The sequence below is a fragment of the Telopea speciosissima genome, chromosome 4, assembly GCF_018873765.1.
Source record: "Telopea speciosissima isolate NSW1024214 ecotype Mountain lineage chromosome 4, Tspe_v1, whole genome shotgun sequence".
Lineage (NCBI taxonomy): Eukaryota > Viridiplantae > Streptophyta > Magnoliopsida > Proteales > Proteaceae > Telopea > Telopea speciosissima.
In genome coordinates this window covers 36,519,930-36,539,907 of record NC_057919.1, presented here as the reverse complement: position 1 = coordinate 36,539,907, position 19,978 = coordinate 36,519,930, and the positions used below count along the sequence as shown (strand labels likewise).

The 19,978-nt window shown below is 42.3% G+C and overlaps 1 protein-coding gene across 2 annotated transcripts in view; it reads left to right on the top strand.

Moving 5' to 3' along the window:
• Positions 1 to 19,978, top strand: part of LOC122660287 (anaphase-promoting complex subunit 4) — a 131,411-nt gene that overhangs the window by 26,314 nt on the left and 85,119 nt on the right. For both annotated transcript variants that reach the window (XM_043855525.1, XM_043855524.1), the window contains exons 8-10: positions 11,842 to 12,002; positions 12,105 to 12,205; positions 12,298 to 12,372. In XM_043855525.1, coding sequence (XP_043711460.1) covers positions 11,842 to 12,002; positions 12,105 to 12,205; positions 12,298 to 12,372 — 337 coding nt within the window. The remainder of the gene's footprint in view (positions 1 to 11,841; positions 12,003 to 12,104; positions 12,206 to 12,297; positions 12,373 to 19,978) is intronic.

The following is a 19,978-nucleotide window of genomic DNA, read 5'->3' as shown; positions in this document are numbered from 1 at the left end:
AATTTTGTTGCAATAAAATATTTATCGCATCAAACAACAGCTTTTCATCTGTTTTTCATTGCATTGGACTTCCATGATAGGTTAATGTTTTTTGATTTTTTTTATTAGGCAACAGAAGAATCATATGAGGAAATTTAGAAAAGAATAAGTGATGCAGATACATCATAAAAAGAGGCTTATTTTGATGGGAATAAGTCTAGGGTTAGGTTCTATATATGTTGGGCCTTTGGTCCCATAAGTTTTCAATGTAATAGGTCACTTTTATGGTGCTAAAGTAGGTGTACATGGGTTGCATACAGGATTAGCTCTATACTTAGTTTATTTTCATGTTTTAGTGTTTGAAATTGAATCGGTCCAAAACTAGTTTGAACCAGTGGTTCAATTTAAAACACTAAAACATGAAAATAATTTAAGTATGGAGCTAATTCCGTATACAACCTATGTACCCCTACTTTAGGTCCATAAAAGTGACCTATTACATTGAAAACCCATGGGACTAAAGGCCCAACATGTATAGAACCTAACCCTAGACTTATTCCCATCAAAATAAGCCTCTTTTGGTGATGTATCTGCATCAATAAGACAAGAAAAAGAAAGAAAAGCATGCTTTATTGAAGTGTCCAACCCAAAAGCCTAAGGTATTAGGTGGAGAGGCCCAACTGGGGTATGAAGTTATCCAAGGTCCTATAGTTAGCTGATGTGGGATTATTCCAATACTCCCCTTCACTTGTTGCTCTTCTTTTGGGGGCAGTACACGTGGCATATATGAAGTCATCCAAGGTCCCAGAGTTGGTCGATGTGGGATTATTCACAACAGCCTATCCCAAAAGTAAAATTCCTGCCATTTAAAATCCCTGCTCATGTGAACAAAGCCAACCACCCCTCGTTCCTGCAAAGCCACAAACCCCAACAATGTTTAAATGCTTAACACAAAGAACCGAAAGTAACGAGCCTAGGATTTTGAGCTACCCCAGACTAGAGTGTTTTTTGTTTTTTGGGTGGAAACCCGGACTAGAGGTTTGAAAGTTTTATTTCATTTATATTTCCATGCAGCGAAGGAGAGCACGACTAACATCCAATGATCCATTTGAAAAAACAAAAAAAGAAAATGAGGGAAAGGTATGGAAAACTAATATCCACTTCATGGATAAACAAAATGAACAAAATCTGGAGTACATAGTGTTGGGCATGTGGAGTTAGAAGGCATTCGGACCAAGTAGGAGATGGTTTGGTGACGTTTGATAGTTGTCATTGTTGGCAACATTCTTGGTTGCAGTTTAGCCAAGACATAATGATGGTGTGTGTTTGGTGGTGCTGGAGATCTGTGAGTGAAGGCAAGGCGTAGTGCAGTGTGTTGTGTTGGAGAAGTATAGAAGCAGCCCAGAATCAACGTTGACAGAGCATTTTTCGATGTCGAAGAATCAGTTTTGATAGTGATCCAACATTGGTCGATGTCGAGTGAAGCGCATGAAGCGTCTGATGGTGGGAACCTGATTGCACAGTAGAATAATCGAATCGGGTATCTCTTGCATCTGAAATCACCGTACAAAAACCGTTAATCAAAAGGGAAGGGAAACAGGTTACCTTAGAGCCGCAAGTGTAGTTCCTCCTCCCAATAATAGCTCTTCCTCACCCAAGCAACGCAAGGAATCGATCTCTTCAACTCTTGAATGGATTGGAAATGTGAAAAGATGCTCACACTTTTTCTTTCACTTAGGGTTTCTCAAACCCTAATTCTCAAGAACAGAAGAAGGGAGAGAAGAGAGAAATCGATTGGGGGGAGGGAGAGATTTCTGTTAGATATATAGGCCAGAATACCGTAGGGGTATTCTGGTCCTTTCCTCCTTTTGTTTTATTCTCTTATGTTTATTCTTTCTTTTCCTTTGTTTATACTATGTCGGCTATGTAGGGGCATATATGTCCATGTAATTCTGTTTTATTAGTATAAATAAAGGGCTTAGGGAATCATATTGATTCACTTAAGCATTAATCAATTCTGTTCTGTTAACATGGCATCAGAGCCACGATATCTCTGATCTGTTTTCAAAACCCCCCACCCTCCCATCGTGTTATCTTCTCTTTCCCTTCTCTCTCGATTTTTTTTCTCCCCCTTCTCCTTCTCTAAGGGCAGCACTGCAGAGGTGATCAGATGATCTAGTTGCTGCCCTCTTCCCACCTCTTTTTTTCTTTTTTTCATGACCTATTATTCCTGTTTGATGGCTGCTGCTGGTTCTCTCTTGCGGTAATTGGAGTTTCCAATTTTTTTTTGAAGATCAGGCCCTGTGATTTATTGGGACTGTTTCTCCCTATACTGGAGACCTTCTGCGACAATGGACTGCTGCTATCAAGCTTCATACAGGTGCTGAAGACCCCTTCTCCCATTCGATCTCTTAGTTTCAGGGTTTTTCTCCAACAAAACCCTGTGCATTATCGATATTGGGACTAGGGCTGCTTGCGGCTGCTGTTTCTCTTTGGATTTTTTTTCATCTGAGCCATTCCCTGCAGGCTCTTGGACAGATTCAGACAGGCTTCTTCTGCAGCAGGGTTTTTTGGGTTCCCCTCCCCACTTTGATTTCTCTATTTCTGGCCATCGTTGGTTTGTCTCATTTATTGATTGTCATTCTCGAAATACTTGGGTTTATCTTTTTTTTTTTGGATGAATAAAAATATAAATACGACGAAAAGAAGGGGAATATACAAGCCCGAGGGCCAACAAAGCCGAAGCTAGAGACTAGCTAGGGCGCAAAATGGAGGTAGGGAGACCCCAGGAGACAACAATCAGCTTGTTCTTTGGGGTATCTTTAACAGTACCTAGGGGAAGGGAGCACGCTTTAGAAGAAACATCGAATAAGATGGCTTTCCAAATCTGGTCGAAAGAGCGGGATTTGGAAGTCCATCTTCTAAGATTGCGTTCCATCCAAATGTGGGAGATAGTAGCGCAAAAGGCAAGCTTGCCAACTATGTCACAAATCAAATTCCTTCCAAAAGTCATATCAATCCAAACCCATTCCCTAGAAAGGGGGAGAGGTCTTCTTCGAGCTGGCCAGCAATGATGGAGAACCTGGTTCCAGATGGAGGCAGCAAAAGGGCAAGTGAAGAACAGATGGTCTGTATCTTTGTGCCCATTCCAACAGAGACAGCAACTGGGAGAGACTTGCATGTGGCGATGGATGAGGAAGGCTTGGGTGGGGAGGCAGTTCGCCAGAGTATGCCAAGCGGTGAAGCTTTGAAGAGGGATGTGCCCTTTGAACCAAACCACTTTATGCCAAGGACAGCGCGTCCCTCTATGTCTAACCATGTCCCAAGCGGAGTAGGAGCTGAAGATGCCGGAGGGGGAGGGGAGCCATAAATCGGTGTCACCTCTACCTCTGTGACCAGGGGGGGATAGGAGGGAGGGAACTCCAAAGATCAGCAAGGGGAGGGGGGAAAGGGGGAGGGGACCAAGTGCCTCTGGTGATGATGGAAGCGATGGGGGCGAATCTGTCCAAGCCGGATGCATAGATGACACGGGGATTGACAATGGAGGCAAGGACACCTGAAGGGTGCCAATGGTCAAGCCAAAGGTAGGTCTGCAGCCCATCATCAATCCTGCAAGATATAACGCCCTTGGCAATATGCCTCACCTGAAGAATTCTACGCCAGATCCAGGAGGAGTCAGGGGCAGAGCTGACAGTCCAAATAGAGTCTCTACGGAGAGGCCCAGCATACACCCAGGAAGTCCAAATACTAGACTTCTTGGTGAGGAGTTTCCAAAGCAACTTGATAGAACCAACCATGTTGACAACTTTAATCCTTCTGAGACCGAGACCTCCTTCTGCTTTGGGGAGGCAAGTAGAGGACTAGCTCATGGGATGAAGAAACCTGGCAGAGTCCACACCTTTCCAAAGAAAAGTACACATAATAGACTTGGCAGCCTTCATGGTAGCCTTGGGAAGGCTAAACACACCTCTCCAATAGATGTAGCAGGACTGGAGAACCGATCTGATGAGCTCAAGGTGACCTGCATAGGATAAAAGTTTGGCTTTCCAAATTTGAAGTCTCTTTCGGAAGAGGTCAAGGATGGGGTTACAGTGATGGGCTGAAATTCTGGCAGGTATGAGGGGAAGGCCAAGGTAGCGGACAGGGAGGGTGCCAAGAGAAAAACCTGTGATGGTTGAAAGGGACGCTTTGGAGGTGTCAGGGACCCCGGCTAAGAAGAATTGGGATTTATGGAGGTTAATGCGAAGACCGGAGAGACCCTGGAATAGATGGAGGGAAGCCATTATGGATTCAAGGGAGGTGGGATCAGCCTTGGAGAATATCATAAGGTCATCGGCGAAAGCAAGGTGGGTCAGGTTGGTGGGCTTGCATTTAGGGATGGGGGATATGAGGTGGAGGTCAGTTTTGGACTGGATGCTACGAGAGAGGACCTCAAGGGATAGGCAAAAAAGGAAGGGGAGAGAAGACAGCCTTGGCGGATACCAACAGAGGAGGAAAAATAGCCTGCGGGGCTGCTATTGAGGAGAATGGAGAAGTGGGGAGTGGAGATGCAGAAGTGGATCCAGTTGACAAAGGTGGGGGGGAAGGACATCTTGAGAAGGGTTTGGGAGATAAAGTCCCAACGAATGGAGTCGAATGCCTTGTGGATGTCAATCTTCAAAAGGGCTGAAGGAGAGATGGAATTTAGGTGGAAACCTCGGACAATTTCCTGGCAAAGGATGATGTTGTCCGAGATGCTTCTCCCAGAAATAAAGGCGGATTGGTTGTGGCTAACCAGGGAGTCAATGACAAGTTGGAGGCGGTTGGCAAGAATTTTGGCAATGAACTTATAGAGGAGGTTGCAAAGGGAGATGGGTCTGAAGTTAGTCATGGAGGAGGCTCCAGGGGATTTAGGAATGAGGCAGAGGAAGGTGTGGTTGATGTTGAGGATCTGGTGGGGGTTGAAGAAGAAGCTTTTGATGGTGTAGATAAGCTCAGGGCCAATGATGTCCCAATAAATAGAGAAGAACCCCATATTGAAGCTATCAGGGCCAGGCGCTTTACTAGCCTTATGAGAGCGAATGGCAGAAAGAGTCAGAAGGAATGGAGCAGAGGGAGTTGAAAAGGTTGGAAGGGACGAATTTGTTAATGAGGCCATCCGGGATTAAGGTTTGGGAGGGGGAGGGGGGCAAAAGATGCCAGTGAAGTAGGACACTGCTTCAGATTTGATGGCATCAACAGAGGTGAGAACCGAGCCATCGGGGGAGGTGAGGGAGAGAATGGAGTTGGAGTTGGTTCTGGCTTTGAGGGATCGGTGAAAGAAAGCTGAGTTCGAATCGCCAAGCTCAGGCCATTTAATCCGCTATTTTTGTTTGAGGAAACTCTCCTCTTGAGAGAGCTCAAGCCACTTGGGTTTATCTTATTCAAACTAAAAATCGAGTTTTTTCTTGTTTTCAACATTTTCATAAAATGATCCAGACCCAATTCTAGGCCACTCTTAAGGTTTTACGGAGTGATAATGGATCTGAATATAAGGAATCCCAATTTCAAAAGTACCTTGCTGATCATGGGATTATACATCAGACTAGTTGTGTTTATACCCCGGCCCAAAATGGCGTGGATGAAAGGAAGAACCGCCACTTATTGGAAGTGGCAAGAGCATTAATGTTTACTCGACATGTTCCATCCCAATATTGGGGTGATGCTATTCTCACTGCCGCTTACCTTAATAATAGGTTACCTTCACGGGTTCTGGATTCCCGTAGCCCATCTGACATTTTACTTGGAGATTCCTCCTTTGTGGTACCTCCCAAGGTCTTTGGCTGTGTCTGTTATGCTAGGGATACTAAGTCCCTTGGCAAGCTTGAACCCCATGGGTTAAGGTGTATTTTTTTGGGTTATTCTCCAACCTAGAAAGGTTACAAGTGTTACCACCTTCCTACCCGTCGTACTATGGTCAGTATGGATGTGGTTTTTCATGAAACCCTTTCCTATTATTCTTCCCCACCTCTTCAGGGGGAGAGTTCTAGTGAAGATGTGGTTCATACTCTTGGGTTTCCCCTCCCTTCATCACCTATAGCTACTGACCAACCCTCCCCGGCTGCTGTCCAGCCCCCCGAGGCTGCTGTCCAGCCTCCCGTGGCTGCTGTCCAGCCTCCCATGGCTGCTGCCCAGCCTCCCGAGGCTGCTGTCCCTTCATCTGAGGGGAATCCAATACAGGGGGAGATCATGGAAACAGGTGGTGGTAATATTGCTATTCAGGGGAAGCTGACTCCAGTATAGAGGACCATTGACAATTCCGCCATTCTCACTTATAACCGGAGATGTTTTAACAGAGGGCAGAATCAGTCCACTGCAGCACCGATACCCATCCAGTTGCCGCCTCAGGATCCAGATCCTCCTTCTCCTGGTGAGCCTTCCTCTTCTAATCTACCCATTGCACATCGCAAAGGTACCAGGACCTGCACTTTACATCCCATTTCCCGTTTTGTTTCTTATAGTTCTCTTTCTCCTTCTTTTCGTACCTTTGTTTCCTCCCTTTCTTCTGTTTCCATTCCTAAAAATTGGCAGGAAGCATCTACAGATGGGAAGTGGAAGCCAGCAATGTTGGAAGAAATGAGAGCATTAAACAAAAACAATACGTGGGATCTTGTAGCTCTTCCTCCAGGGAAAAAACCAGTGGGTTGTAAATGGGTGTTTGTGGTCAAGCAGAAGGCAGATGGTACAGTGGATCGGTACAAGGCACGTCTAGTTGCTAAAGGCTTCACTCAGACATATGACATTGACTACCAGGAGACTTTCGCACCGGTAGCCAAACTCAATATTGTAAGGGTATTGCTATCCTGTGTAGTGAACCTTGGATGGGATCTTCAGCAGTTGGATGTGAAGAATGCCTTCCTCCATGGTGAACTAAAGGAAGAAGTATCTATGGACATTCCTCCAGGTTTTTCAAGTCCTGCTACCAAGGGTAAGGTGTGTCAACTGAAGCATGCACTCTATGGGTTGAAGCAGTCACCTAGAGCTTTGTTCGGTAGATTTCACAAGGCTATGCTTTCAGTGGGCTACCAGCAAAGCAATGCTGATCATACCTTGTTCATCAAATGTGTGGGTGATAGGGTTACTCTCCTCATAGTCTATGTTGATGATATTGTAGTGACCGACAATGATGGTGATGAGATCAACAGGTTGAAGCTGTTCCTTGGCCGTGAGTTTGAAATTAAGGATCTGGGGACTTTGAAATATTTTCTAGGGATAGAGGTTGCTCGCTCTTCAAAGGGCATATTTCTGTCTCAAAGAAAGTATGTCTTGGATCTACTGTCTGAAACAGGGTTGCTAGGGTGTCATCCTTCGGACACTCCCATAGAAGCTACGACAAGATTCAAGGAGAAAGAAGGCACACCAGTTGACAAAGGTCGTTATCAACGGTTGGTAGGCAAACTTATCTACCTGTCTCACACTCGACCAGACATTGCCATTGCAGTTAGTATGGTCAGCCAGTTTATGCATGACCCTTATTCTTCTCATATGGAGGTAGTCCTTCGCATCTTACGATACTTGAAGTCTGCTCCGGGACAAGGGATACTTTTATCTCCCAATGGTCATCTGAAGGTTGAAGCATACACTGATGCAGATTGGGCTAGTTCAAGTGATAGGAAGTCCATCTCTGGATATTGCTCTTTTGTAGGTGGGAACCTTGTCACCTGGCATAGTAAAAAACAGAATGTGGTGGCAAGGTTCAGTGCTGAGGCTGAATTCCGTGCGATGGCTCATGGTATCTTTGAATTGTTGTGGCTTAAGGGGCTGTTGCAAGATATTGGGGTTGCTGTCCAACTTCCAATGATGTTATATTGTGACAATAAGGCTGCCATAAGCATCGCTCATAATCCTGTCCAACATGACCGTACTAAACATGTGGAGGTGGACAGACATTTCATCAAGGAGAAACTTGAAGCTGGACTAATCTGTGTTTCCTATGTGAAGTCTACTGATCAGCTGGCTGATGTGTTCACAAAGGGGCTGAGTGGCAAAGTGTTTCATCCTTTTCTAGCCAAGTTGGGCATGTGTGACATTTTTGCATCAACTTGAGGGGGAGTGTTAGATATATAGGCCAGTACGGTATTCTGGTCCTTTCTTCCTTTTGTTTTATTCTCTTATGTTTATTCTTTCTTTTCCTTTGTTTATACTATGTCGGCTATGTAGGGGCATATATGTCCATGTAATTCTGTTTTATTAGTATAAATAAAGGGCTTAGGGAATCATATTGATTCACTTAAGCATTAATCAATTCTGTTTTGTTAACAATTTTCTTGTAATGTAAGACTAGATTAGGGTTAAACTAACCCCAAACAAACCCACAAATCAAAATAACAATAAAACTCAGCATTAGAAGTCTTAGAATTCAAACCAAACCAGCATGTAGAATGACTCCAAACTCAGATCGAGTGGAGTTGATGGTGAAGAGAATCTGTACTCCAGATTTCAGCCAATTCTGATGGCTAGAGGCTGAGATATGAAGATAACCCAAAATTAGAAGGTTATGTAATAACTTCCAAACCAGCACTGTGTTTGGGCTCCAAGGAGGATCGAGTGTAGCCTTGAAAGGATGAACTTTGCTGCAAGATTGGTTCAGTTCTGATGGACAGAAGTGGAGATATGAGTTGAGGATGAAAATAGAAGGTTGGTGCTGTAGAACAATCTAACCAATAGAAGGGCCTGCAATAGGGATCGAGTGGAGTGTTTGGTGGTGTGATTGAGCTCTCCAAATCTCAACCGATTCTGATGGAGCATTGTGAAGATATGGGACTCAGAAGTTGCAGCAAAACATCAACTTGCAGGAACAGCAGCAGCAGCCTTTGGAATCAACTGAGGATAGATTCTGATCTCCAGGCTGAGTCCTTAATGAATTGTTACAGTGACAAACAGAAGCACCAGCAAGGAATATCGAGCAGGGCAGGGAGAGAAGAAAGGATAAGAAGAGAAGATAGGAGAAGAAGAGAGAAGGGGGTAAGGAGATTTGGCTCTCACCAGCCAGGCTCTCTCAACCCTTCATGGGTTTCGGCTCTCACCAGCCAGGCTGCCCTTCATCCTCACAATGGGATAAGAAACTTGCTCAAAGCAATACTCAATCATTCACTAAATCGTGGGGAGCCTCTATGGGCTGTTACATATAAATGGACTCAAGGGGATGAGTCAAAAATAGAAGGAAATAAAATAGCAGTCTCTTATATGGCTGAGATTTGCTTTCCAAGTATTAAACTGAATTAGAAACTAACTGAAATAGAAAGTCTACTTGGCCAAGTTACTAAAACAGAAAATAGAAACAAACAACTATTAAAATAGAAACTAAACTAACTCCGAAATCCCCACACAGACAAAAGTGACCCTTCTAAAAAAGTCTTCACACGATATGGTCTTGGGCCCCACACGATCTTCTAGTAGCATTCACACCAAGGCAATATAGGGGCTATGACACTGTTCACGTGTACAGTAATATGAACAGTGTTTTTGGCCTATTTTCCTTCAGGTTTTGTCCAACATCACCTTGTGCTTGGGCTACTCTCTCTCCCCACTTTATTTATAAATCCCACTAAATTAGGTGTCCGGATTGTGTATGATTGGGATTCTTAATCCCATCATACCATGTGTTCATCTCTTTTAGTAATTTCCTATTCCTAGTTTGCTACAATAGGGAGGGAAGATGTAGAATAAAAAGGGAATCTTTATCTAATATAATTATCCCACAATATCTTTAATTTAATTAAAGATATCATTAGATAATTATATTCTGGATAATTAAACATTGTTTACTCCCCAAAAGTGTAGATATTTGCAATTAATCTAATTAATCACAAATCAGCCCCTCCACCAGACAATAAAACATAGTGAACTATAGGGCATGTAATTTAATTACTGCCAAACCCCAATTCAATGTGCATGCCCATACTGAGACTCTGTGATTGTGATCTGACCCAAAAGCATTTTGAAAACTCTTTTCAATGTAGATAAATTCATATAAGATAAAATAATTTTGTGAACAATTACAAAACACAACACTGGATCTAGATTTCCATCCGATCATACATGGGCACTCTCTCCTCAATATTCCCAAATTAAGGGCAATGGATTCCGTGTTGAGCATCTCTTTTGTTCATGATACGACACCATGACCGACGTGTAGTCTGAGGGACATCAACCATTGGTGTGCCTAAACCCGTGATGCGGTACTGCAACGACAAGGATCTCTCTGGTCAAAGGGCTAACCGAATTCTAAAAAGTAAGAGTCTCATTCCTCAACTACTGGCAGTAACACATGCAAGATTCTCCCGTGATTCAATTCAATACACATACTGTATGTATTCACATCGATGCCCCTGGGATCACCATTTCTAGAAGCACATAATGTGACGATCGTATGAATAGGGTGTCCAGCTCTGCCTGGGCCCATAAGAGATAGTTTGATACTCTGGAGAGTTTAATAGTAGTGATCTGAACTTGGACATTGTCCGTTGGTGGTTTAGGATCAGCCACAAGGATAACTGATCAATCACAAGGAGTAGCAGCAGTAGTAAAAACCGGTTCTTAAATAGAACCAGATTAGGGTTTAAAACAACCCAAAAGTAGTAGCAGCAGTAGCACAGCAGCAATATTAGGGTTTAAAAACCTAAATCTCAACAATAATCAAATCTAGGGTTTACCAACCCCAAGAACCAACGGAATAGATAGGCCGAGTGCTGTTCTGAAAGAGGGGAATCAGATCCCAAAAACCTTAACATATTATTGGATCGATTGGAGAGCTCTTGATATAATACCCTAACTAGGGCACTGCAGAAAATATAAAATAAAATACTTTGAAGCTCCTGAGTAGATTGAATCTTGAGTCGTCAATAATAATCCACTTACTGGATCAGAAATAAGAGTAGTAATGGTCTTCAAGAAGAAACCACAGCTTACACTTGATGATCTCCAATCGATCTTGCACTTCAGGTAACCAGTCGAACCCTAGTTTTCAATTGAAAACTTCATCTAGGGTTTAATTTGTAGTAGTATGCAGCATAGGGTGCTGCACCCCTTTAAGAGAACCTTTAAAAGACCTTCAAACCAGAATCTCGGGCAACAACCAACTAATGGTTGAGCTCTGATACCATGAAACTGAATAAACTCTGAAGAACTAGAACCGAGAAGAAGAGGAAGAGAAGAGATGAAGGAGGAAGAAGAGTGGAGGACTGTCAAGAGATTGATCGAACTCAACGGCCTCCCTCACACTGCCTTTATTTATATATACCAGATTACAACTGAAGGAGGACTCCTAATCATATTAGTAGTCAAAGTTACAATAGGAAAATAAAATAGAAACTAAACTAGGACTTGACAATCCTAATTATACACAACACAAAAGGAGACACATAGGGGGAAGAATCTCAATTAGAGTATTGGAATATTTTAATCGAGATTACTCTTAGCCCCTACATGCTCGATATTTTTCAACAGAGCGCATATAACATGCCATATAGACTGCTGCTACATCAGAAATCTTCATATCCATTTCCCTAGAGGAGAAAAATTCTAATAGCAACATTCTTTTTTTGTTTTTTAATTAAATTTAACTTATCAGAGAAAAAATAGAAAATTCTGATATTGGCTCTGCCAGATTAAGTATGCATGGATATTTTTAAAATTTTCACCAAGTGGTTTTAGTAGATCAGACCAGTAAGTGATATTGTAATGCATATATTAACTTTGGATTCTTTGTTTTAATTTCACCTGTTGGGCTTAATCAAATATATCTTCATCTGTATGGTTATGCTCCAGGTGCTGTTATTCATTCTGTTGGTTTTTTTGCTGATAAGTGTGATCAATACGCTTGTTTTTTTTGTCTATACTTAGGAAAAATGAGCTCCATCAGGTTGCCCTGCAAGCTTCAAACATTACGGACTTAATTGAAGTTTTCCGGGCTTCACTATCAGTTATGTCTAAGCAATGGTCAGATGCAATGCATACGTTTCATGAGAAGTTTGACCCTCTATCTTCTCTGATTATTGACCATGGTAGCTACTAATATCTTAAAATCATAATCAAATAGCAGTTTAGTTGTAACATATTCTTAATTTCATGTTTTATGTTTGCTGTTTTCTTCATTTTATTCCCAGGACTCGACTCCTGCCCCCAAGAGGAGTTCCTAAGCCTTCTTGGTGGTGCTCGAACAAGTCCACCAGTTCATCAGTTTCTAGTTAACTCTCTTGGTGAAGTGGTATAGCAAACCGTCTCAGTGTATTTATGGCTATTGACTAAAGATTTATTTATTATTATCGTCTTTTAATTTTTTGATTGTTCACCACATAGGGACTCAAGAGAGTGGCAAAGGCTATCCATAATGCTGGGAAAGAGCTTCATCTTGTTGTCCAGGAGCATCTTCAGGTGCACACTCAGATCCTTTCCCTAAGGCCATCTGTTTGGAATTAAAGTGTAGGAAAGGGAAACGAACCCAATACAAAAATGAATCATCATCGGAGATGATATTATAACTAACTTAAAACTTTATACATGTAGTAATTAAATTTTACTCACTAAATTTAATAATCAAACTTGCTAAATGATTATGAGATTGTGGACGAAGTTGTGATTTGGAAGAAGCCAGCTGATGCAGGTTTATCACTAAACTGGGCTTCTTTCCTTAGAAATAAGTCTAGGGTTGGGTTATAGACATGTTGGGCCTTTGGTCCCATGGGTTTTCAATGTAATAAGTCACTTTTATGGACCTAAAGTAGGGATACATAAGTTGCATACGGGATTAGCCCTATCTTTTTAACTCAAGTTATATTTTAAGGTCCACACCTCTACACGAATTTTAGAGAGGGAGTGTTTTGTATTTAGGCTTTGACTGGGATTTCCTATTCCTAGGCTGCATAGGAATTTAGGCCTTTGGCCAATATAAATAAAGAAGAACCGTGGGGCTCCTCTTTACCTCACCGTTTATGATATCTGCTCTTGCAAGCTGCTACAACCTTTCTTCTGTTGAAGATCTGCTTTGTGTGTGATCAAAGCTGGTGGGATTGGTGTGTGATCCAATTGACACCATGTGGTGTGAAGCCCGGGTGTTTCGTTGGTGGGATTGGTGTTTGATCTAATCGGCACCTTGCGGTGTGAAGCCCAGATGGTTTCTTTTGAGGCTCTCCTTCAAGTTCAAGATCAAGATTCAAGATTTATTCAAGATTCTCTAACCAACTTCGCTGCCCTTGCAACGACAGTAAGTTTGATCCATCCCATCAATACCCATTCTTCTTCTAATCCTCCGAACCAGCCCAAACCCTAATTTTCCCACCCATCTCCCAAAATTCTTAACAAACCATTCAGCTATCAACACCTTCATATATAATTGGATCGTGTATTCTCCTGCCCGATTGGAATACTCGAACCAAGCTGTTTTCCCATTACACCATTCAAACCACAACATCCCACCTATTTCTGGAGATCATCCTATTGCCCAAATTCTTCACAGACAAATCCAACCATCAGAATCACACCATACTTGAATTGAATTTCATTCCCTACACTAGGAATAATCGATCCAAACCCTAGCCCCAAATTCCCTACACTAGGAATAATCAAAGATTGCTTAAACTTGAGTTATATTGAAGTAGTTATGTTCCGGTCAAACTTAATTTGGTATGTGCGAATGCTGTCTAAAATCGCTATGAATGAAAATATTTTTGTAGACATCCAAACAAATGAATATTTTACTGCAATTTTGGTTTTTAGCAATGTTTTATTATATTAAGATTTATGGAATTAAGTTTGACCCACTGGGCACAATCGTTTTGTAGCTTTATCATCTGAGCCTTCTACAGAGATTGACCCTTGCCCCGATCTGCGACTCTGTTTTACCTCATAGCCATTCACGTATGGCAACGGCGCTACCTGCTGGCCACACTGTCATCCCTGGTGATCTCTCCTCGATTCCTCGAGAGTTGTCGCTACTTTTGTCGGTCTCCTCTCCGACTTTGCAGCCTGGTTCCCAGCAGGAACCTGAACCCATCCCTCTTCCTGCGAGTGATCCTTCGTCTTCACTTTCCCAGGTTTCGTCTGACCCTTTCCCCTTTAATGCTAATTCTTCTCTTTCCCCTCCACCCCCTATTGTGGGACCCTCAGCCCACGAGCCTACTATCTCTTCTTCTATTAACCATTTGCTTCCCACTTTACCCCTTGTAACCCTTGTGCCTTCCATTCCCACTTTACCCCTTGTAACCCACGTGCCTTCCATTCCTAACCTTTCTACTTCTGTGGCCCCCACTTTAGGCTCTTTGTCCTCTTCTGTGGACCATTTCTCTGTGGATCGGGTCAGGGACTCCTTGGATCCTAACCTGGGTCCCTCCTCTTCTCTTTTACCCGACCCCCCTCCTTTAATCAATAATCTTGCAAGTCCCCTGTTCCTTCGGTTCCCCTTGCAATGCCTTCCCTTGCTTGTTCTTACAATCGTCGTCACCAAAGTGCTTTCTCGTTTCGAAGTGTCTTGTCCCGGCTCCATGGGCCTAAGCTGCTCCCCCTCCCCTTGTCCAAATGAATCATGGTGTTATTTGGAACACTCGGGGTATCAATTCCCCTTGTAAACATGCTACTGTTCGATCTCGTATTCGGCTCCAAAAGTCTATTTTTTGTTGCTTAATTGAAACTCATGTTAAAGATCCCAATGCTGCTAGAATTTGAATTCCATTGCCCTGGGTTGGTCCCTATTAACCAACTATAATCACCACCCTGATGGTTGCATTTGGGTCCTTTGGGATCCTTCAAAAATAAAAATTTCGCTGCTCTCCTCCTCTGCCCAATTCCTCCATTTGTGCTTCTTAGACTGCCTTAACCAATTCACTTTCTACTTCACTGTTATTTATGCTTCCAACTGTCCAGAGCAGCGCCTCTCTTTATGGGATGATCTCCACACTATTGCCCACCAAATTGGTCCTCTTCCTTGGGGTCTTGGAGGAGACTTTAATGTGATCAGGTTTTGTCATGAAAAACAGGGAGGTGATCATTTGGATTCCGATTCTATGGCTACTTTCAATGATTGTATTGAGGGTTTGGAAGTGGATGATCTCTGTTGTTCTGGGCCTACTTTTTCTTGGAGTAACAAAAGGGCTGGAAATTCCCGTATTGCTTGTAAACTTGATCGTGTTATTGTCAATGAAACTTGGCTTGCATCCTTCCCTTCTTCCTTTGCCACCTTTGATACCCCTGGAATTTCGAACCATTGTCCTATTTCTTTATCTATCCGGCCTTACACTTCCTTTGGCCCTAAGCCTTTTAAATACTTTGACATGTGGTCCTCTCATTCTACTTTCCTAGACACTGTTGAGGATGCTTGGGACAAGCCTGTTCAAGCCTTTTCTTCCCCCCTTATTGCTTTTGCTAGGAAGCTCCACAATGTGAAAGCTGCCCTCAAAGTCTGGAACACAAATACTTTTGGTAACATCTCCCGACATGTTTTGGACTGCAAGGATAAGTTAGCTTCTCTCCAGTTGCAGCTCTAATCCGATAATCTTAATGATCAGCTTGCTATTGATGAAAAGGTTGCTTCTCTTGAGTTATCTTTGCTGCTCTCCCAAGAGGAAAGTTTCTTAAGACAGAAATCCAGGATTAAGTGGTTGGAGTTAGGGGACTCTAACTCAGCCTATTTTCACCGATCCATGAAATCCAGATCCAATTACAACTCCATTTTGCAGCTTGTGGCTCCAGAGGTTCTTCAGTTACTAGTGTGAAAGACATTAAAGGTATGGCTGTGAACTATTTCAAGGATCTCTTCAGTGGTACTTTGGATGATGCTGGCCCGATTCCAAACAATTTGCTAAATAAATTCATTCCTACTGAGCTATTTGAATCTCTCGGGCCATTCCAATTGAGGCAGAAATTAGCACTGCTATCCAATCTCTCAAGTTGAACCGGGTTCCTGGGCAAGATGGATTTAGTATGGGTTTCTTTTTAGCTACTTGGGGGATCATCAAGGAAGACCTTATTAAAGCTATTAGAAGTTTCTTCCTTAATCCAAGCCAGATCAAAGGAGTGAACCATACGTTTCTTTGCCTCATTCCCAAGAAGGTGGGACCTTCAGTGATGTCAGATTTCAGGCCTATTGCCCTCTGCAATCTTCTATACAAGTTCATTGCTAAAGTCCTCGCCTTCAGGCTCAAGACTGTTGTGGATCTTCTTGTTAGTGAAAATCAGTCTGCCTTCATTCCAGGGAGAAATATCTCTGATAACATCCTTCTTTGCAATGAGATTGTTAGAGGCTTTGAGAGAAAGAACCATTCCCCAGCTGCTCTTATGAAGATTAATATTCTCAAAGCTTTTGATTCTCTGAGATGGGACTTTATTGGAAAGATATTGTCTAAGATTGGATTCCCCCCGGCCTTCATTCATTGGATCCATTATTGCATATCCACCCCTAGGTTCTCTGTGCTTGTTAATGGTAGCCCTGCAGGCTATTTTGCTTCTTCAATGGGTCTTCGTCAAGGGTGCCCCCTTTCTCCTTACATCTTCACTTTAGCTCTAGAAGTTTTATCTCGGGATATCCAAATTTGCAAAGATCAGCAGCTCATTAGTCCCACCCCCAAGTGCAAAGCCCTCAAGCTATCCCATCTGGCTTTCGCAGATGACCTCATGATTTTCTCCAAGGCTTCTATTACCTCCTTTGAGACTATTATGTATTGCTTGCAGCATTTCCAAGTGCTCTTGGGTCTTCAGATTAATCCATCTAAGTCCCTCCTTTTCTTGGCTGAGGTCGCAGAATTGGATAAAGCTGCTTTGGTGGAAAAATGTGGGTTCTCTATTGGTCAACTTCCGGTCAAATACTTGGGGCTTCCTTTGATTCCGGCTTGTCTCTCTACCTATCACTGTACTCCTATGCTGGATCTCATTAGGAAAAGACTTCGACTTTGGAAAGGCAAGCTATTCTCTTATGTGGGAAGGTTGGTGCTTATCAAATCAGTTCTGTAAGCTTCTTATATTTACTGGTTAGGAATTTATGGGTTACTTCACTCCACCATCAAGTCTTTGGAATCCCTTATGTCTTCTTTCCTCTGGAAAGGCTCTGACTCCTCAAGGTTTCTTCACCCCCTTAGTTGGGCTTCAGTTTGCCTCCCTTTGGAGGAAGGAGGCCTAAGCATTAGAAGAATCAAGGAAATGAACTCAGCTGGTATCATCATGTTGATTTGGAAGATTGCCTCTAGAAAGAGGAGTATTTGGGTTGATTGGATTTATTCCGGGCTTCTAAAATCGGGTTCTATTTGGATTGTCTCTATCACATTTGATGCTTCATGGGTTTGGCGTAAAATCCTTGCTACTCGACTGTCTGTTCTTGGATCTATCCAATCCCGTATAGGTGATGGGACCTCCATCTCCCTTTGGCTTGACCATTGGCACCCAATGGGAATCCTTCTCCATCAGGTTAGTCATAGAACTATCTATGGCTCTGGGTTGGCTCGAAATGCTTTGGTGGCGGATATTCTTGATTTGAATGGCTGGGCCCCCCCTGGAATCTTCAAAGCCGGTGCTTAGCAATATTTGGAGTATCTTACCTTCCATTACTAGAAGACCCCATTATCGAGGTGACTGTGTTACTTGGTTGCCGAGTTCCTCTGGTTCCTCTAGTTCCAAAGTGGCTTGGGATCTCATTCGTGCTCGTGGTCTGTTAGCTCCTTGGAGGAAGCTTATTTGGTTTAAGCACCATATCCCTCGTCATTGCTTTACGACTTGGAGAGTCTTTTCCAACTGCTTTCCAACGTAGTCCTTTCTTCGCCATCGGCACATCTCGGTTCCCCCTAGTTGTGGTCTTTGCTGGAATGCAATTGAGGATTCCAATCATCTTTTCTTTGCATGCCCTTTCTCCTCTTCCATTTGGAAAGGCATCCTTGCAAAATGTTGGCCAAGCAATCGTAGGATTCTTCCTTTTGACAGAGAATGGATATGGATTGATATGACTTTTGGTGGCTCTACCCTATGCGACGTGGTTGGAAAGCTGGCTTTTTATGCTGTCATCAATCACATTTGGATGGAACGTAATATTCGGAAATGGACCACCAAATCTCGATCTCATCAAATAGATTTGGGATTCCATTTCTTTTGAAATTAAAGCCAAACTTAGTTTGGTTGTTCCCTCTATTTGTATTGACTTCCCAAGGAACAGGCTCTTTGGCTGTTTGTTTTTCTCTTCTTCTCCCTCCTATTTGAGGGTAGTTATACTTTTTTCTTTCTTTCCTCTTTTGTAATGAATTATTTTAGAGAAAATTACTTGGACACCCCCTGTACTATACTACTATGGCCTAATTACTTAGTCTCCCCAATGTTTGAAACAATTACTTGAACACCCCTTGCAGTTTACCATTTCTTTCAAGTAAGTCCTGTCTGTTAGTTTAGTGATGATGTCATCAGTTAAATTTGTTATAATGCCTAAACTACCCTTAGAGGGTAGTGAAGTGACCCTTTTACCCTCTTCCTCCTTCCCACAACCCCCAATTTCAGATTCAAAGCCTAATCGATTTTAGAAAAAAAATCTCTTTTCTTAAACAAATTTCAAATCAAAATAACCCAAAACCCTTAATCGATTTCAGATTTAAACCCTAATAAATCTCTTTCATGGCCGATTCAAGTACCAAAAAAAAATTTAAATTTGAGATCCCGCTGCCTGTTACTCTTTCATAGAGGTAAAAACTTGATTTCCGATTAAGTATTTTCGCTGCCCTCATGGTTCTCTGAAATCTCTGTATATAGATAGTCACATAAGGGAACATGTCTATCTGACAGTCTTGGTAGCTGTCTCCTCCATTTGAAAATCTTTCACTTTTCTTTCCTTCTAAAACTCCCAAAGATATGGGAAAAGCCACCATTGTTCAAAGCATTGTTCCATTTTCACCAAAGAGGGGAAAAAGCCATAAGATAGATATGTCCACAACAAAACTGTCCTGTAAATATAGTTAAATGTAGAAGGTTAGTAGTAAACAATCAAATGATATTGGTGCCAGTGGAAAGTAATTCAATTACTTCTTCAATCAGTCTAATATCATGCAATTTGAGCATGTTATGGTCAATTATGGGTTTGTGATGGAAATTACTTTGCTTCCTTATTTAATTGTCCATTTTGACCTGGTGTCTTAATCTTCCCCCTCCCCCCTCCTCAATTTGAGAGAGAATGGAACCAAGCTGAAATGCCCAAATACCCTTGAATCTGGTTGTGAAAATCATTCGTTTTCCCCTACTTCCATATGCACCCACATATGGCAAATAGTCAGCCTTCAGAGATATGTCCTCTGCCACTTGGGTTATGACAGCTTTACAGATCTTGGAACCAGCCTTCCGTTCACAGGCTGAAGATAGTATGGCAGTTTGATTTTGTCCATTCTGAGATTATTGTTGCAATGGTGTACATCGATTGACCTTTACAAATGGACTGTTGGATTCCACCGATTGAAAATTTTGACCTCTACAAATGGACTGAGATTATTGCTGCATAAGTGGATTATTGCTGTGAGATGAACTGAGATTATTACTCCACCCCTACTCCCTCTAGGGTTCCACCGAATGAAAAAAAAAAAAAAGAGAAGAAGAAGAAGAGCAGAGAGGGCGAGAAACCGAGAATCCCTCCCGATGTACCCATCATGCGTTGATGGTGATGGTGGTGAGGTTCGGTCCTCCCTCTGCAGCTGAACTGTAGTTGCAGGAAAAAGAAGAAGAAAAAGTTAAAGAAGAAAGAAGGAGAGGAAGGAGAAGAAGGAGGTTAAGTTGGTCATTTAACTTCATAAGTTTAAGTTATATAACTCATAAGGGTAAAATAGATATTTCCATTTAAACACTAACAGCAGACTAACACCATCAGGTTTCGGGGGGTGTCAAGTAATTGTTTCAAACGTTGGTAAATCGTAAGCAAAATGGCCATAGTACAGGGGGTGCCCAACTAATTTTCTCATTATTTTATTCACAAAAAAAAAAAAAAAAAGATTTATGGAATTTTTAGATTTGAAAAAACCCCAGACATTAGACA